Source organism: Corapipo altera, unplaced genomic scaffold (genome assembly GCF_003945725.1).
Source record: "Corapipo altera isolate COAL_440 unplaced genomic scaffold, ASM394572v1 142, whole genome shotgun sequence".
Lineage (NCBI taxonomy): Eukaryota > Metazoa > Chordata > Aves > Passeriformes > Pipridae > Corapipo > Corapipo altera.
In genome coordinates, this window is record NW_020884966.1 from 1,541,857 (window position 1) to 1,562,023 (window position 20,167).

General features: G+C 43.8%; 1 protein-coding gene across 3 annotated transcripts in view; it reads left to right on the plus strand.

Annotated features, from left to right (window-relative positions):
* The first annotated feature begins 710 nt into the window (after positions 1 to 710).
* MAP3K3 (mitogen-activated protein kinase kinase kinase 3) overlaps positions 711 to 20,167 on the plus strand; it is a 42,641-nt gene continuing 23,184 nt past the window's right edge. For 2 of the 3 annotated variants that reach the window (XM_027664792.1, XM_027664793.1), the window contains exons 1-6: positions 715 to 927; positions 7,453 to 7,574; positions 8,683 to 8,772; positions 12,017 to 12,057; positions 16,220 to 16,319; positions 17,432 to 17,545. In XM_027664792.1, the coding sequence (XP_027520593.1) occupies positions 924 to 927; positions 7,453 to 7,574; positions 8,683 to 8,772; positions 12,017 to 12,057; positions 16,220 to 16,319; positions 17,432 to 17,545 (471 nt within the window). In that variant the 5' untranslated portion in view covers positions 715 to 923. Of the gene's footprint in view, positions 928 to 7,452; positions 7,575 to 8,682; positions 8,773 to 12,016; positions 12,058 to 16,219; positions 16,320 to 17,431; positions 17,546 to 20,167 lie in introns of all 3 variants that reach the window. The other variant, XM_027664794.1, reaches the window with a different exon arrangement.

The following is a 20,167-nucleotide window of genomic DNA, read 5'->3' on the forward strand; positions in this document are numbered from 1 at the left end:
TTTTTTACCCCTCTTACAAAGGTAAGCAGCAATTAAACTCATTGCCAAGCTCTGCTTGTGAGGAGAGAAACCAGGAGAGTCAGAAAGCTCAGGACCTGTCCCTCCTCCAGGACACTTGAAGTTGTGGCCTTAGGAGCCGGATTTGATGTTCAAGAGTCTCTCCCAGAACTTCCACTGAGACAATTTCCCAAAGTCAAAAATAGTTTATTACCTCAAAGTTCAAAAATAGACAGAAACCATAGATTCGGAATTACCATTGATACGCTTAGTGCGTCAGCGCTAAATACACTGAAATTGGGAAAGGATTGATTAAGCTCCGTTAATAATTCACAGTTCACTAATTAGGCTGAGTTTGACACCGGGCTCTAGGACCCGGCCGAGGGGGGCGTGGCGGGGCCGCCGTCAATCACTTTGATTGACAGCTCCGTGGGCGTGACCCGCGGGCGGGCGCGGGGGGCGTGTCCCCGCCCCCCCCAGCGAACCGGGTGATTGACAGCAGCGGGCTGGGCGGGGCGGGCTTGTGCCTCCCCGAGCTCCCATTGGCCCGCGGCGCCGCCGGGCTGGCGCTGATTGGCGGGCGGGCGGCGCGTGCCGCTGTGATTGGCAGGAGGCGGCGGCGGCGGGTGCGCGGCGGCCGCCGAGCGGGTTTGTTTGTGCCGGCGGGGGGGGGGGGGGGGGGCCGCCCGTGAGGGGACCCCGTGAGGGGACCCCGGGACGGGCCGTGAGGCACCGCCGACCCCCCGCGCCCCGCCCGCAGCGCGCCCGCCGGGAGGAGGAGGCGGCGGCGGCGGCGGCGGTGGCGCGGGGCCTGGGAATGTGGCGGCCGCGGCGGCTCTGAGCCCTCCCTCCCCCCGCCATCGGCCCGGCCGCCATGGAGCCGCGGCGGTGACAGCGCCGACCCGCAGCGCCCGCCGCCCGCAGACATGGGTGAGCAACCGGCGGGGAGGCCGCGGGGAACCGGGGCCGCCTCACGGGCCGGGAGGGGAGGGGATGGATGGGGGGGTCCCCGCGGCTCCGCTGCCCCCGGCCCGGCCCGGGCCCTGCCGCGGCCCCGCAGCGGGTGGAGGGGCCGCTCGGGCCCTGCCGCGGCCGCGCTGCCCGAGGTGTCACCGCGGTGTCACCGCGGCACCGGCAGCGCCGCCGGGAAATGGGGGGGGGGGGGGGGGGGTGTTCAAGGATTTGGTTAAAACGGTAAAAAAATCGTGTGTTTGCGGGCAGCACCGCGCCCCCTCCCCTGCTGCCCCGGGGCTTTGCTAAACTCGGCCCGGTCGGGCTCAGGGAGCCCCTGCAGCCTCCCGGAGTCAGGTTGGATCTTCTTGGGACGGGAGTTGATGGGATTCGGATTCATTGGGGGAGTTTTGGGTGTCAATTGTGGCTCGGGAGTCCGTCAGAATAGTATTTTCTTTATGGGGCTTTCGCTGAATTCTTGTTTGCCATTCTCAGCCCAGGCAGCAACACGTAAAAACAAGCAGAGAAGTTGGAGGAACTCTTTTAATATTTTAAATGTTGCTGCGAGGAGTTGCCATGACTGAAATTGATTGATTAACTGGAATTAATTTGGATTTCGACTCTATGTCCTATATAAAAAACTGCTTATAGAGGGGGGGTTATGCTTCCCAATTCCCCTTTAAGTTTAAAGAGAGGTCTCGTGCTAGAATTAAATTCTTAGTTGGTCTGAACCAGAACTTGTTCGTATCTGCATATGGGCAAAGGAGTTACTCCTGTTTTGAGTGTGGAGTTTCATGGCTTCATGGGCTACAACTTCAGTGTTTCTTCCCTACAACCAAGTTTAGTTTTCTCAGCCTGTCCTTCATTTAGTCTGTATGCATAAATAGTTCTTATATTCTGTATTCATAAAGCATTGCAAATGTTGCTCAAAGCTAAACTCCAGCAACTTCAATCCCTCTGTGCCCTGGTTTGATTTGGTAAAGACAACAAATCTGTGCAGATCCATCACTAGAATTCTCTGCTGTAAAGAGAGGCACGGGATTATCTCTCTGTACCTCCTCTGCAGAACCAGGCAGGTGGTTCATAAGCTTAAAATTGTTGAGAAGGAAGAGGTTGGATTTCCATGGAAGCATTTTCCAGTGGCAGCTGAAGGTGTGTTTGTAAACACATGAGTGCAGAATGAAAAAGTACAATTTCATGGGCTGCTCCACCACAGCACCGTGTGTGTCATGGCACAGCTGCAGATCCCTTACAGCGGGAAAAATCTGAGTTCGTTAGGCAGTTGTGATCACATGAGCTAATTAATAATGGAGAATGGGCTGTATCGTGCTCTGCTCTTCTTGCATCTTGTGTTTCATGCCCCTCTCTGGAGGACACGTGGGGTGGTTGGTGGCACAGTTCGCTGGAACTCACCTGGAGCCATTCTCCAACCTTGCACCTCCAGGGCAATCCCTGAGGTTTACTTCCCTCCAGACACCTCCTTGGCAGGCTTTGAAACACAGATATTTGCTTCTCCTGTGGAGAAGCACGAGGTCCCTGTGCCGGGAGGGCCGAGCAGTGCGGGGTGGGCGCTGGGCAGGCCCCGTCCCCAGCCCGGCGTTCCCTCGATCCGCTCGGTTTTCCTGCCTGTGTCACTTCCTTCCCTTGGCTCACACACACGAACCCATGGCCACAGCTCAGTGACACCCGGGGGGAGGGACAGAGCTGGGCCTGCAGGTTAGGACCAGCTCAAATCCCAAATCCCAGTCTTTTCCTTTAACTTCTGGGTGAGAAGAGGGACCCTCAATATATCCCACACGTACCATGTCTGGAGTAGTCTCTGATTTTTCATCTCGCTCTACAAACCAGTCACTTGTGATTTCCTAAAAATTGGGCAGAACAGCATTTTGGTACCACTAAAACTGCCCACAGCAAAGGACTCAAAATTAAACTTTCCAAGATTTTTTTCATGGGCCCAATTTGTGTAAAATTTCCTCGTTGCCCCTGGATCTGCACATGGCTTGCCCCAACCAACTTTGCTGTCGTAGGGGTAGATAACAGATTTATTCACTTTTTTCCCCTTCTAAACTAATGTGGCATCATTATCACACTAAATAAAACACCATCCTGGGTTAGAGGGGTTCACAGACTTCCTGGTTTTGCCCATGGGCAGATGCTTTTGCTGTTTGAACTTTGTGATTTTTTTTTTTTATTATTTTCAAAAGAGTTTTCCATTTCTGACTCGCTCAGCCCTGCGTAAGAAGCCAGGGATTCGTTGAAATAAATGCTTTATGGGGAGGAATAGCTTTCTCTGGGAGCAGCAGTTCGCTTTTATCGATGTTATAAAAATCCTTGAGTGTAGTTTTTAAAACATGAAAAGCATTTCCTGGACAACATCTTTCCCGCACAAAGCAGAGCTGTGTTTCCCAGACCTACTGGAGACCAGGCAAAACAGGGTCTCTCAGTGCACTCCAAGAATTGCTTCGTTTTCATTTGTAGCAACTTCTGTATTGTGTGATTAATGTAATGTTGCTCCATGTGCTTTTCCAAGTCAATCTATGGAAATCCTCTGTTTTGAGGGAAATAAAGAAGTATTCATGCTTCTCAGCATTAAATCCATCACAGTGCTGTCCTAACTGGAGATGATTTTTTCCCTATACAACCTCAGATCAGTATTTAACTTCATGTTTTTAAAAGATAAATACTCTGTCATTTCCTATCTCATCAACACAGGGATGAATTACAGGATATATGGTTTGGTACTAAAACCAACTAAAAACTGTATAATAAGATTCAAACTCACCTGAAGCTGTTCCATCACCTTTGACAGAACATTAACTGTTCCAGTTTTGTGGAGATCAGTAAGATTTCAGCTTTGGCACAGAGGGAAGTGAGTTTGCAGTGACCTTGCAGGGCACTGACTGGGGTTTATAGAATTATAGAATATCCTGAGTTAGGAGGGACCCACAAGGATCATCCAGTCCAACTCCTGGCCCTGCACAGGACACCCCAGCAATCCCATCTTGTGCCTGAGAGTGTTGCCCAAACACTCCTTGAGCTCTGGTGCTTCCAGGTGCTGCCCTTAGGAGTTTAAGAGATTGTAAATTCACAAGTTGCCTCAGCTAATAAATGAATTCTCCACGTACCAAGCTGCAATCTGTATTAAGAGACACACAGTTGGTTGGATGCCTGTCCTCTGTGCCCAGTTCCTCACAGAAATGAGTCACTGTGAGACTCCACACAGCCTGGAATTTGGGATCAAACACCTGTAACCAACCATTGTGAGCATTGATCCTGATTTTCCAGTGATGATATTGTTTGGGGGCGAATTCTTACCCACAGACATATTCTTTGACTTGATTTCTTGTCGTGAGCCCTCAGTTATAAACTGCTTTCATAGCTGGTTTGCTTCTTGCCCAGAGGAGTGCTGCCAACACAAGCTCTTCTTCATCCTCCTGGTATCTGGCCAAACCCAAACTGCACTGTAGTGGAAAACTTGTATCCCAGCTCCTCCCGGTGTGTTTTGGGTGGTGGGATCTCCAGGGAGATGCCAATCCATAGGTTGTAGTGTTTTGCTGTGCACAGTTATAGCCTTTGTCTGCCAGATGACTCCAAGGCTGTGCTTAATATCAAATCAAATCGAAGAATACAAGTAAATTGGAGGCACTCCAGTAAGGTAAGAGGTTAAATGTGAAGTTGGAAACACTTTTTTTAACAAAAAAAAAAAAAGAAAAAGTTGTGCTGTTACCTACCTGGAACTTTAGCTTCATTCACAACTGTTTTTTCACGTTTTCCTCCCACAAGGGGTTACTTAGTGCTGAGATAGATCCCAGCAATTATTTCCTTTGGCTGATGTGCTCCTCAAAAAGCAGCCTCTTGCTTTGGTTGTGTTACTGACACTCCTCGCTTCTTTTACATGCAGTTGGAATTTCAAGGAGTGCTCTCCCTTCTCCACTGCCACAATGTGCTTATTGTCTCATTTGGCTTGTCTTGGACAGCAGAGATTTGGTGGGTTTTGACTCTGATTTTTTTTTACTTTCTCTGCTCTGCTTTCCTTTTTTAAGAGTCTTACTCTAATTAACACCTTCTGCAGATGCATTGGGAGGTTTCTTCCCCTCCCTGGTCTGGCCCAGGCTTGATGTTTCTGGGCTTTGGTAGTAGAGTGAAGTCCACAGAGGATGTACCTGTGAACTTGGGTTGTCTCTGGACTGAGTTAGGGCTCACCTGATTGTGGCCCTCCAGTACCTGAAGGGAGACAACAGGAAAGATGGAGAGAGAATATTTACAAGGGCCTGGAGTGACAGGACAGAGGGGAATGGATTAACACTGCCAGAGGGCAGGGATAGATGGGATATTGGGAAGGAATCCTTCCCTGGGAGGGTGGGGAGGCCCTGGCACAGGTTGCCCAGAGAAGCTGTGGCTGCCCCTGGATCCCTGGAAGTGCCCAAGGCCAGGTTGGACGGGGCTTGGAGCAACCTGGGCTGGTGGAAGGTGTCCCTGCCCGTGGCAGGGGGTGGCACTGGATGGGCTTTGAGGTCCCCTCCAACTCAAACTACCCTATGACTCTGTGATCCTATGAAAGCTAAAGCAGACCTGGGCAGAAACTATTTGTTGGACCAAAGATATCATTAGTGTGACTTCTCCCTGGGACTTCTTTAGATGTTTCTTCCTTACAAACAGGTATATTTTTTTCCCCCATTTTGCTTTTAGTAGCATTTGCTCCCTGGCTGCTCCACAGGCTGTACATGTCCCACATCTGTCATCTTCAAGCATTGCGAAAATCTGGTTTGTTATTGAGACACTGATGAATTATGAAGCCAGTCTGTGCATAAAACATACACTGGCTGCTTTGGAGACACTCACGAACAAATACATGACATAAAATTGAAGAAACAAATAGTCCCAGTGAGTCCCTCGTACAGAGAAATACAGATGCGAGTCAGTCCATCATTTAATGTTCAGCAGCTGTTCCCAGGACAGCTCTTCCAAATGCAAACCATTACCCATCAGACCAGTGCCACGAATCAGCAGTGAGTGTTCAGCCACGGTGCATTGTTAAAATGAAGTTTCAGTTGTTTACAAATCAGCTTCAAAAATGCTCATTTCAGTTCAGACTCCTCCATGTGATTGGGGACTTCGGGAGGAATTGTGCATTTCGAGCACTGCACACCCGACACGCTGTCATCTGAGTAGGGCTGTGATAACTTATGGGGCTCACATCACTTCCAAAAGCTCCAATTATCCAAAAAAAACCCCAAAAACCAAACAGCTTTACATTCAAAACTAGTGGGCAAGTCCCCCCAGACTCATTTAGGAAGGGCAGATTCTGCTGGGGATGTTCAGAGCCCATCAAATCACTGCTTCACATTTCATGCCTAAAGAATGCCTCAGTATCAGGAAGGATTTAACTGGGTGTATTATTTGCCAAGGAAACAACACTTTATCCCTAAAAACTCTCTGAGTCCTGCTGTGTGAGACACCAGGTGACTGTGCCAGGAGCAGAGTGAGGCATCTGAGGCTGCTTTGTTGCCTGGAGCACAGTGGCCAGTGCAGTCCCATTTTGGACAAAACTTCACTTGGCAACTTCTTTTACCTTTTCCAGTTTCAAAGAATTTGAGATCATTATCCTTGCTAAAGCAAAGGATTCTTTCCTGTGGCTTTTAGACCTTTTTGCACCATCCAGCACAGTTACTGAGCATTTCCCCTGTTTTATGTCTTCTTTTCTCTAGATTTCCTACAAAGTTCTGCTAAATAAATACACATCTCTCCTCGAAACTAACAGGCAATGGGAGAGAACACATTAAATTGGTTATATCAGGAATGTTCACTTCAGAAAGTAATTTTTAGTCAGTAGTCCATGCAAGAAAAAATTCAGTGTGTGTTTGTGTTTTCCTGCAAGGCAAGAAGCCTTGAATTGAACCTGCTGCGTTGCACTTTGCCAGCAGACAGTGTTCTTAGTGCTGCACCATTTGAACCTGCTCAAATCAAATTTCGTCTTGAAATCTCATGAAATGGTTGGAATTTTGTCCCACCAGCTTGTTCTGAGGGAAGAGAGGAACGTGTTGGGGCAATCAGTGGGAGTGGATTTGTGTTCAGGGATACTCCAGGATGGTTCTTCGCCCGGGTTTTCGTTTCTCTCTCTCTCTGCTGGCTGTGGTTTGTTCTGCTAACAAGCAAGAATTGAGAGTTAGCAGGATATAAAGTGGGAAAGAAGAGATTTTTACCAAGTTTTCCTTGGCAGAAGCACATCAGTTTGCCCTTCCTAAATGACCTCTGATGATCTAGCAGACCTGCTCAGGTTGTGCTGTTTGTTGTGAAGGCTTTTAAACACAATTAGGGGCTGGGCATATTTATTCTGCTCCTTGTGTGACACTGGAAAAGAGACTTAAAATTTATCTGTTTGTTTACTGTTTCATGATCTTCTGTTAGTTTGGGCTTTCTGTGACTAAACAAAATCCCAGTGTCTTTGCAAAGATCCTGATGCTCACCCAGGCCACTGATTCCTAAAATTCTTGTGCCTTGCAGATGAACAGGAGGCCTTGAAATCCATCATGAAGGACCTGGTGGCTCTGCAGATGAGCAGACGTCACAGGCTGCCTGGCTATGATACCATGAAGAATAAAGACACTGCTCATGCCAACAAACAGGTAATGGGGCACTGAGTGAGCCCCTGAAATGGGGGCAGAAGGGACAGAGGATGTGCTGCCTCTGCTTCTGGCAGGATTAACTCCCTCATCCTGCTCAGGCTGTGTGGCAAATATGGAATATTTTAATTTTCATATATATATTAAAATATAATATATAAGAATTTTATATAATATAATAAATTAAAATAATATAATATAATATGTAAATATAATATAGTATGTAAATATACAAATATAATATAATATGTAAATATAATAAATAATAATATAATATAATTGATATAATATAATAAACAGTAAATATAATAAATATAATATATAAATATAATATATAAATTGAAATTATATAATGTATTAAAATATAATATATAATAATTTTATATAATATATAGAATGTATTATATATTATATATACTTATATATAATAATATATATCATATATATCATATATATCATATATATTATATATATTATATAAATGTTAATATATAATATATACTATATTAAATATAGTATATATACTGTATATTAATTTATATATTAAATATAGTTATGTGATTCTATATTATATATTCTATATTATTCTATATTATATTTATATATTAAGTATAGTTATATGTATTAATTTATCTATTGGATATAGTATATATACTATATTAAATATAGTAGATGTATTATATATAAATAATTTTCTAATATAATAGAAATATAATAACTAGTATTACTAATTAATAATATCATTATATTAATTAATATTACAATCAAAATATATACTAGGATAAATGCAATTTTATATAATATATAAATTATATTAAAGTGGTATATATTTTATATTGGTTTTATATGTATATGTATATATAAAAACACATATATAAAAACACATATATAAAAATACATATATTACATATATAAGGATATATATGTAAAGCTATGTATTTTTTATATATATATGTGTGTGTGTGTGTATTTGATCATTTGCATCATCTTAGTATCCTGCCTTCCCCCCACGTGTTTGTGATGTTGTTTGCTCTGATCAGCTAAAAAAATTTTCCAAGTGTACAAATTTTTAACTTGCCTTTTTTTAAAAATGTTTTTATTCCTTTTAAAGAAAAAACACAATGCCAGCAGTCCCCCCCTCCTGGGCAGCCCTGCAATAACAAACCAGTGTGCCTCTGCAGTGGAAGAAAAAAAAATTCCGGTGAGAAAATTGGCTTTATTTCTATATCAGCAATTCCAAATTGTGTGTGTGTTTTACCACTGTGTGCAGGGACCTTTACAGAATTCCTTTAAGCAGCTGTGGGAGGCTGGAAAAGCTTTTCTGTCCTGGCTCTGTCCTGATGTTTCAGTGTAGTGACAGGACAGAGGGGAATGGCTTCAAACTGCCAGAGGGCAGGGATAGATGGGATATTGGGAAGGAATCCTTCCCTGGGAGGGTGGGGAGGCCCTGGCACAGGGTGCCCAGAGAAGCTGTGGCTGCCCCTGGATCCCTGGAAGTGTCCAAGGCCAGGCTGGACAGGGCTTGGAGCAACCTGGGCTGGTGGAAGGTGTCCCTGCCCATGGCAGAGGGTGGCACTGGATGGGCTTTGGGGTCCCTCCCAACCCAAAGCAGTCTGTAAGTGATGGAGGTTTGTTTCCACTCCAGGTTTGTTCCACATTGCTACAGAATTTTTCATGAACAAAACTCTGGTATTGAATCATAGAATCATAGAATCGATTGGGTTGGAAAAGACCTCTGAGATCATCGAGTCCAACCCTTGGTCCAAATCCAGTCCATTTACTAGATCATGGCACTCAGTGCCACGTCCAATCTGCGTTTAAAAATCTCCAGGGATGGTGAATCCACCCCCTCTCTGGGCAGCCCATTCCAATGCCTGATTACTCTCTCTGTAAAGAATTTTCTCCTGATATCCAACTTAAATTTCCCCTGGCGGAGCTTAAGCCCGTGCCCCCTTGTCCTATTGCTGAGTGCCTGAGAGAAGAGACCAACCCCCACCTGGCCAGAACTTCCCTTCAGGTAGTTATAGACAGTGATGAGGTCACCTCTGAGCTTTCTGGTCGAAAGGAAGGACAGAATAAATCACTCTTTACTCTGTCAGTAGATGCTGGATGTCATTTAAATGAAATACTTCAAAGCAAAAGCAGCAATTTCAGCCCAGAATTGTTTGTCTGTCACTGTCTTACAAAGTTAGATCAAGTTGCTGGCAGTAAGACTGACTTTAACAGGAGAAGTTGCCTATGTCAGTAAAATAACTCTTTTCAGTTTGAGTCCTGTTACAGGCTTAAGCCTTTTGGAGCAGGCTTTAAAGTTCATGTCTGTCTGCCTTACACTTTGCCTGCTCGTAATCTACTTGTTCAGCTGGATCTGGGATTTCCTAGAATGTCCTGGACAAATCCGTGGATGGAGCAGAACAAAAATCCTCCCCGGCTCGCTTTGAACGGGAATTCAGGGATGTCTTAAATCAAAACCTGTGATTGTGATTTATGATACTGGAACGCTGAGGGACTAAACTTGGATTTGCCTTTTTACTCATCTCTTAGGAGAGTTTATATGACTTACTTTAAAAATTGATGGGCTCACTGAATTCAAGAGAAACTGAAAGCACTGGAAAGCTTAACTCCTCGAGTTTCTCTCTGGAATGTGAGCACTGAGATCACTTTGAACACCTTTTCTTAGATCTTTAAAAAATAGACGTGAATGATCAGTGTCTGATCCCTTATGGAAAAATCAGCAAGAGATAAATGCCAAATTCCATCCCCCTTCCCTTTCTTACAAATTACAGGTTCTAAAGTGTGCAGTGGAGTTGAGAAAGTGATTTTGGTTTGCTTAGGTACCAGCAAGTTCAAGAAAGGTCTCCAAAGAGCCCTGAAGATCTTTTTAGTGTTGTCTAATTTTAATTAATGAGAGCTGTGTTACTTGGCTGTTCCAGGACCCAAACCACGTCTTGAGGTCAGAAATTTAATCTGAAAAATGACTTGAATTCCATTTCATCCAAACAGTCCTGTTTAGTTCCCTTAGACTGGGCTATTTAGAATAGTCTAACATTAAAAAAATAAAAAACTTACCTAGAACCTTACTTCCCTGAAATCCTGATATAAAGGGATCATTCCTCCATCCAGTATGTCTAAGAAACAAACTTATTTCTTTGAAAATCCTGATCCAAAGGGATCATTCCTCCATCCAATATGTCTAAGAACAACTGTTTCCTCAGGAGTTGGCTGGTGGGCATCTTTTATAGGATATTATTCCTGTGCTGTTTGCTGCATTTTTCCTTTACTGCTCAATCCAGATGAGTTTGTTTCATTTTGGAGTCATTCTAGAGTAAGTTCTTTCTCTTCCCACACCTGAAAAAATTGTCTTTTAAAGTTACCCGTGAATTACCCACCTGCAGGGGGTCGTTGCTGGGATTGGGGAGCTCGTTCTCCCTGATCCATGCTGCAGGAATCCCATCCCTTTGAACTGAATTCTTGACCACTGGGCCTGCCAGAAACTTCCTCCAGCTAAAGAGCATTTCCTGGCCACGTTTTTTTGAAGTTCCTAGATGTATGATTGCCTATTGTCTGAGGCTTTCACAGATGGCTTCATCTATTCCAATCACATAAATTGTGCAGCAGAAATTATGGAGTCTTATCAGAGCAGATTTTTCCCTTTTATTTTTATCTTTCTGACCTAAATTGGGATTTGAACTTTGATGTCCAGAGTTGAAAGTTCAGCACGTTGGCTCTTCTGTGCCACAGAGCATCTTCTGAGTGTGCAGTGAGTGCACAGGTTGTGTGGTTGTGCTCTGAACCATCCAGATCCAGGTGAGGAGATCCAGAAGGTGACACAGAATCAGCCTGTTTGTGACTTCGTTGGAGTTTCAGGGGCTGCTGAAATCTCTTGCAAAAGCAGAGATTTAGTCCATGTCTTAGGAATGAAGAATAACACATAGGAATAACGAATCAGAATAATAAATAGAAATCAGAATAAGAATAAAAGGAATGAATAAGAATAGAGAATGTATACATTCTCTGTATCTCTCTTCTTTTCCACCTTTGCCTTGAGTGCTCAAAGAAAATTAGCTTCAGTTAAGATGAATAAGCAGTTAGGACTCCATTTCAGATTTTCACCATGCAGTGTTAAAGGTATTTTAATTTTCCTTAAAGTGTCCTCTGTTTCAGTGACAGTTAACAAAAATTACAACTTAGTTTTTACCCCTTTCCTTCCAACAAAAATTACAACTTAGTTTTTACCCCTTTCCTTCCAACAAAAATTACAACTTAGGTTTTACCCCTTTCCTTCCCTTTCTCCTTCGGCAGTTTCTCTGAAAAACATACCAGCCACTTGTTTCCACAGTCTACCTTAGCTTCCATGAAGTATCTTAAAATCATATTAAAATCCTGTTGGGATGCATTTGTGTGGCAGAATTTGATTGTGAACTCACCTTTTGTTCTTTGTCCTGCAGAATGATGTCAGGATAAAGTTTGAACACAACGGGGAGCGACGGTAAGTTGGCCTTCAGTGCTTTGGTCCTTTGCTTACGAGAATAGTTCAGTCATCAGTAATTTAGGTTAAATATTTTGTTGGCTTCACTCTTCTTTTTCCTGAACGAAAATCACACAGGGAAGGCCATAACAAACAGGTCACACACAACTTGGTTATTTTTAGAGGTCGGTGTGTCACAAAACAGTGATTTATTTCCATAGTATCTATTTGCAAGTGAATTGCAGCAATATTAAAAAGCTGTCCAGCCTGAAATAAATTCAGCCTGAAAGTCTCATTTCATACATGTTCCAATTTTATTTAACTAAAACCAAATGAAGCTGATCAAATCAGTATCATTCTTTTCTAGTTTCTCACTTCCTGATGCCCTGTTGCTATCACTGTCCTGCTGTGACTGAGCAACAGATACAGCAAGGGAAGATTTTTTTTCACTGGTGTAAAAGTTTCTTTGTTATTTCCTTTTTTGAGAGACATTCTTTTGCAAGAAAAACCCAGAAACAACTGAAATAGCAGCTTCAGTTTTTACAGCATTGTTTGCAATGGATAAAATTGCCTGGATATTTAAAAGTAGGTCTCAAAATGCCTCTTACTTGCCATAGCATTGAGAGGAACTCTCAAAACATTTAATGGCTGTGTGGTGGTGTGTGAACATACAGGAAGGCTCCAAGCTTGTCTGTGGTCTCTTTGAGTCTGCTCTCACTGAGGGCAAAAAGTGATCTTAATGATGGGTTACAGTTCCCTTATTTTGGAGGAAATTAATTGGATTGTAAGCAGGAATGTATGTGCTGCTCCTCACAGCCATCCTATGGGAATCCTTTGGTTTCTCCCATTTACTTCCAGCATAAAGTAGTTCATGGTTTCACGATAAAATGCAAATTTAGGGTTGATGGTAGAACAGCACAATTTGTCTGCAGGGATCCTCATACCTGGTCCTAGCAAAGGTTATGGCTGAGGTGCTGAAGCTCCTCCTCAGGTATCCTCCTTTGTCAAATTTGGGGATTTTTATTAGGAAAGCAGAAACATTCTTTGTTGGCAAAGCAGGCAGTGGAGAACAATTTGTGATCTTCCTCAAAGCTTGAACTGTTGCTTTCGCTAAAATCCTGCACCATGAATTCTGTCCCTAAAACAACCCTGACTTTTGGTGCTTGGGGAGAAATTTTAGAGGTGATCATCACTGGGATCTGCTGCCTCCTTTGTCAGCCAGACCTTTTTCCTGGGTCAGGGGTTTGTGTGGGCAAAACAGAGGCAGGGGGTGCCATGTCACAATTCCTGTCACCCCCTGCCAGGACGAGGGAACTCAGCAGCAAACTCTGTCCCACGAGCTTCTCAGCTTGCCTGTCTTCAGCCTGGGTGCATTTCAGGTGGCACCAAGCTCGGGGAGGGGGGGAGAAAGGTTTGGTTTTTTTTCTGAAGTAACATTAAAATGAAAAGGTTGATTGTGTGTTAGTCTAATTATGCAGTTTCACTCAGCTGAATTCCCCGCTCCCAGCACGGTGTGCAGTTACAGACAGGGAGCCTGCCCCAGAATGTGAGTGTGTGTGCTTGGCTTCACAGCAGCTGCCAGATCTAACCACAAATATTTAAGGTGGTCAGGCAGGAATGGGCTCCTCAAACCCTGCAGTCCAGGATTTTGTGTTAGAGGAGTGCACAGAGTTTTTAAACTAATAGAATTTGTGGCACCTGAGAACAGCTCTGCTTTTGAATGCGTCGAGTGTAGAATGGCAGCCTTTATGAGGCACTGAGAGCTAAATTACATTTGTGTGGTGCCAGAGTACTGTAGTTTCGTGGATGGGTTTCTTAGGAATATGTAGAAAATGTTATTGTGGGCTGCTTTTTAACAAGCACAGTTATTTCCAAATAGCTGGATGTTGTAGGACTGGTAGCAAGATGAACCTTTCCTGGGAAGGGGCTGAGGAAGCCAACTACACAAGGGCTGTTTAAAACAAAAGCTGCATCTCGTGAAAGGATACCCAGGGCTGATGAAGATGGATGGATGGATGGATGGATGGATGGATGGATGGATGGATGGATGGATGGATGGATGGATGGATGGGGAATTAAACCTTTTATCCAAAGCACAGGTTCGTCACAGAATCATAGTGATGGTTTGAACCCAGGATGGTTTGGGTTGGAAGGGACCATAAGGTTCATCTCATTCCACCCTCCCTACCAGGCTTGGGGATGCCACTCACTATCCCAGGTTGCTCCATCCTGGCCTTGGACACTTCCAGGGATCCAGAGGCAGCCACAGCTTCTCTGGGCAACCTGTGCCAGGGCCTCCCCACCCTCCCAGGGAAGAATTTCTTCCTAATATCCCATCTATCCCTGCCCTATTTCAGTTTAAAGCCATTCCCCCTTGTCCTGTGACTGCCCTTGAAGAGCTTGACTTGCAGTGTAGACACAGTGAGGTCTCGTGGAAGCAGAAGGTGAGAAGCCTGTGCAGCAAAGAGCTGAAGAGTGGCTTTCTGAGCAGGAGGTGGCACAGAATCACAGAATTGTGCAGGTTGGAAAAGACCTTTAAGGTCCTCAAGTCCAACCCAGCACCACCACCGTGGTCACCACTAAAACATGTCCTCCAGTGCCACATCCACATGTTTTTTGAACACTTGCAGAGGTGGCGATTCCACCACTGCTCTGGGTGGCCTTGGTTTGTTTAGAACAGCAGGGTGTAAACTATAGTTTGCATTTGAATCCTCCAGATTATTCTGAAGAGAGTGAAAATCATCCTTTTCCATGGCTGTCAAGGTAGACTTTGTGAGTACTTGGTAACTTCCTACAGCAGAACATTCCAGCAAAATAAAAGAGTTTTAGATGCTTTCCTGGAAGTTCATATTGTTCCTCTGCCTGAAACATTGAGAGTTGCTATTCCAAGGCAGGCAAAACAGTGATAAAACCAAAGCAAAGTGTACTGTCATTTTCTGAAAAGCCTTTATGTGCCACAGGGTTCCACAGGGTAACATTTTGCATTCCTGGAGGCTGTTGTTGTCTGTGAGTGTAAAACTCCTGCCATTCACCTGGGGAGGGAATGGCTGAGTGCTTGAGCTGGGGTTTAGTGTCACAAGGTCTGGGCCCAGGGACAGTGATCAGAATAATTTACATCTGTGCAGGTTTTGTGTGGAATAATTTAAATCTGGGCAGATTTTGTGTGTCAGTTGGTGAAGGTGCCTGAAGATAAAAAAATAGGAGGGAGGAAGCAGGAGAATGTGAGACTGATCAGTGTAATGTGAATCTTCTGACTTATAAAAATATTCTCAATTGTTGCAAGTCAGCTGTGACACTGCTATTACAGCTGAAGCTATATTTAAGTTTTGGTCTATTTGGGCCTCTTTAATTAAAAAATAAAGCAGTTTTTTTAAATAAATCAAACCATGTGTGACAAACATTTGCACAGTTAGATTTGGCCTCAGCTCTGGAGAAAAAACCCCGCTGTGTTGCACAGGTTTGGAACAAGATGATCTTTAAGGTTCCTTCCAACCCAAACCATTCCATGATTTGATGGAAAACTGGAAAGCCAATGTAGTGAGTCCATGATTCAGATGTTTGGAGATGTCTGACCTGAGCATGCAGGGGGCAGACATGGAGCCAAGGGCACAGCCCACCTTTGGGAAGGAGGATTTTCAGGTTCCTTTGTGTCCACCTGCTGTTGTCTTCCCTCAGGACTTCAGGACTGACTTTGCTGTGGGAATATTTGTTGAAACTTTTAATATTAAATACATTTTGCAGATTATTAGGGAGTGAATTTTGAATTCAGGTACTTGGATACTTAAATTTTTTATTCTTTTGGCCTCTGCAGCTTTTAATTCAGCTCTCCCTGTGTGTGTTTTGTGCCCAAAGCAGTATTTTTTAAGCCAAGGTGCACGGGACATTTGTATCCTGTTTTGTGAAAGCCACTGATACAGCAAAGGATACTTCTCTGCCCAGGGACAAAGGGATTCTATTTGAAATCTGCAGCTGAATATTGCATTTTGACAAACCACTGGAAATGGGCCAGAGATCAATAATTCCTTACTGAAACAACGCGTGTAAATTTAAATTTGAAAGGCTCACTACCTGCTCGAGGATGAAAGGAGAGCATTCAAATGTGGTTTTAGTGGTTCAGCCACCTGGTTTGATTGCATTGTCAGATGTATTTCTGATTTCAGCCAGGGGTTCTCTCTCATTCCAGGATTATCCCGTTTGTCCGTCCCGTGCGCTACGAGGACGTGCAGCAGAAAGTGAAAACAGCCTTTGGGCAGCCCCTGGACCTGCACTACATGAACAACGAGGTACAGAGAGCTCCCAGTGCTCAGGGCATGGCAGACACTCTCTGCATCACATCTCCCCCTCACAAACTCTGTGCCCATAAATTTAATTTTCAGTCCTTCCTTTAATGCAAAGCACTGTTGAATCCCTGATCCAAAGGAAAACACACTGATCCTGATAAAGCCTCACAGTGCTGTGTGTGTTGTACAAACAGCAGCTCTCTTGCACTGGTGGTGGTTGGGAGACTCTCTTGGGGAAGTAAAAAAGGTATTTGAAGTATTTTATTGTTGAAAGCAACTCTTGCAGGCTGATACATATCCAGGGAGATCTTGTTGCCCAGGGAACAAGGGGAGTCCAAGAACAGAGGAGGCTTTAGGGGGACTGTGGGCACTGTCAGTGGTGAAATAAAGTGACATGGGGAACAGCATTTGTCTCTCAGGAACTGGGTGGTTCATGTTAATAATCTAAAGTATTTTAGTGGCTTTCTCACCCTGGACACGCTGGTTTTTCCTTGTTTTTATTGTTGTGGTGTCGCCCTCCCACTGTTTGGAACTGCATCCCTAATGAGGGAGATGCAGAACCCCATTCACCAGTGAGAGTGGGACAAAAATGAGAGTTCTCCAGGGTTAATAACATTCCCATTTTGAGATGTGAGTGGGCTGTAGAATAGAGGGTGTCTGAGCCTGATTTCACGGGGTCTTATTAGCAAGTTTTAAATTCTAATTTGATTCCCTCTTTCAAAGTCTTTATCTTCTCCTTTCTCTCTGAAACCCAATTTTCACTTGATCAGTAGGTCTGAATTCATAAGTGCTCTGAGACCCCGTTCTCCTCAGGGAGTCAAGGGCTGACAAGTCCCTGACTTGTTCTTTGCAAACAGCAAATTCAGGTAGCAATTAATATTTTTGTGGCTGGTGCTTTAGAGAAATTTGCACAGGGTCAGCCATTTCTCTGGCACGAGAGGAAAACCTCATTAAAAAAGGGACAGTGAGACAGTACTGGAATGAAAATTTGTGAGCAGTCAGAGTCCTGTCTTATATTCTGGTATTCTTCTGTTTGTTGAAACACCTGTTGTGGAAATAGACTTATTTTTTCTGTCTTTCCTAATGAATTTTTTTTCCTGTTGTTTATTTTGCAGCTCTCTATCCCTCTGAAAAACCAAGATGACCTGGATAAAGCTGTAGATCTCTTAGACCGAAGCTCTAATGTGAAAAGCCTTAGAATATTATTGCTGTCCCAGGACAGAAACCATGTGGGTACCAACCTCTGTGACTGCAGCAAAATGAAGGTTTTTACCCTTAACTCTCTGAAACACAATGGCAGTAACAGGGATTAGTAAAATCACTCTTCACAGACACAAATGCATGTGTTTATCCTCTTTGCTTTGGCTCAGCTATTATAGGTATCTTTTTGTTGGTTTTCTCCTTCCTGACTTCAGCAGCTGTTCAGGGACTAAAAACATTGCAGCTTTTTAAGCTGTTACATGAAAGCCATTTTATAGCAAGTACCTGTAGTCAGAAAACACTGAAAGAGTTTGGTTTGCAGGGAAATCTTTTACCTTTGATTAAGAGCACAGTGTTGAAAGTGTGTGTAATTATTTTGCCTTTCAGAGCACAGGTTGTCCTTGAAGACAAGCCTTTAACACTTTTTCATTGGGTGAGAAGCCTGGGGCAACTCCCAGGGATTTTTCAGCTCTTCAGCCTAATGCCTTAAATCCACCCTTACTCTATGGAAACTAAGTTGCCTTTAGCTAATAATGGTGTATTCACACCCAAGATGAGTTTGACTGTCTTGGTTCACTCTCCTGTACCACAGGTGGCTGTGGCAGTGAGTGTCAGCAGGAGAGATTATATCATGAGAAGTAAATCTTTAAACCAAACTCCCAAAGATGCCCATTTTGGACAGTGAATTTATCTGCAAGATGAGGAGTGCAAAAAGAGTCTGAAGTTTTCCTTGTTCCTGATCTGGGACTGGAAGACGGTTCCCTCATCCAATATCTCTTTTTTTCTTTTTCAGAATTAAGGTCATGCAGCTTTTCAAGCCAAAAACCCTTGATAGCTTAGATATTTGATTTGCAAATTACCAAATTCTCTGAAGAGTGTGACACAAAAAGCTGCTCTGTTGGGAACAGCTTGTCGATCTCAGATGTTCATCCCTATTCAAGTTCTGCAGGGAGCTCAAACTGGAAATAATCACACCTATAATTCTTGGAACTGTCAGGAGGATTTAAATACACTTCCCACTATTTTTTAATTTGATAATCCATGTTAATGGAAATACAGAGACCTTCAGGAGTGTTAACAGCCCTTTCCCAAAGGACTGGGTGCCAAAAGCTGGGAAGGTGTAGGAGGGGATGATGCTGTTCCTTGTCCTGTGCCCTTTCCCTGAGCATTTATTGCTGCCTGTTCTGAAGACAATACTTGGCAAGAAGGCCTTTGATCTGACCTGGTGGAGTCAGACTTCGTTCTGTGGTGTCAGGAAACAGCCTGTAAAAGGTGGCTTCAGCTTTTGGTGTAACACAGTCAAACAATCCTCTTTTCCAGCCCTCTGTCAGTGCCTTGAGGCTGCAAACCAGCTGTTAAATGATACCACTTACCTTTGCATAACCCACTTAGTAAATCCCATCCTACACCAGCCAGCAGCCACTCCTGTGCTGTTGTCCTTTTATTAGCTGTTTTTTCCTCTTTTGCTCAAAGCAGAAACAAAAAGCAAAGCTTTCAGTAAGTGCCACTGTTTCCCCCCCCTCTCCTCTGACTTCCTCTGCAGCTCAGAGTTGCCTGACAGGAGAGCCCTACGTGGGATAGAGCCCACAAGGCTGGAGGAGGTTTCTTGGCTGCATGATCTCATCCCACTGAGGGAGCGGGAAGCATTATTTTTCCTGAAGTACAGGATGCAGATTTTGTTTTGGTTGTGCTCTTTTCTTTTTCTGGGGATGGAAAGGTGACTTTGGCACAAATATGTCCAAAAAGCAAATAACCTTTACAGCAGTAGCTGTGTCACTGGTACCAAGAGCTGTGCTGTTTGTCAGCAGTGTGCAGATTAATTTTCTTGTGCCTCTTTCTGTGGCTCATTTGTGCTTTTTTTCACCAAGCAACTCACTCCTGTTGTCAGTCCTTTCCTTCTGTTTAGAATGTAATGGGGAAAACTGGAAAAATTTAAGACCTAAAGCCAAACTGTCCACATCATTGGGGTGACCTCTGCACCCTTTATTCAGCTCCCATGAACCTATTCATGGTGGAGTTTATGTGATTTAAATCCTTGCTCCATGCAAGTGGATGTCCTTATTAAATGAGCAGCTATTCAATACTTTATTTTGGATTGTATGACCTCACACCTTGTTTGACCAAGTCATGTTCAAATAATTTTCACAGACCAGAATTAATTTCCTCGGGGTGTCTTTGGTTCTGTTCATCTCAATTAAATAAGGGAAGATGAATTCTGGAACACAAGAGGAAGGGAATATTATATCCTCTTGTAAAACTTGGTGTGTTGGGTCAAGATTAAAATTGAAAGTGTCTCCAGGTATTGAGCCCCTGCTTTGACACAGGATCTCCTTGGCTGGGGGAGGTTTGATGTGTCTCATTCCTCTTCCTGCTTTGAATGAGATGAAGGCACTGTGGAAAAATGATCATTAATTAGATAGTATCTATGGCATTTCATGGAAGGATGAATAAATTCATCTTGGTGTCTCCAAACTCTTGGTTCTCTTAAGTCTCCCAAATTTATTATCACTTAGATGGTCTGAATTGTGAAGGTTGTGGGGAGTCAGGTTGCTTCTGAAAGAGTGCAAGATTCAGAATTTCTCTCTGCTGGCAAAGGTGGCTGATGGAAATTGTAGGTTTTTCTGTGTTCTGGTGTCTGGGGGTGATATGAG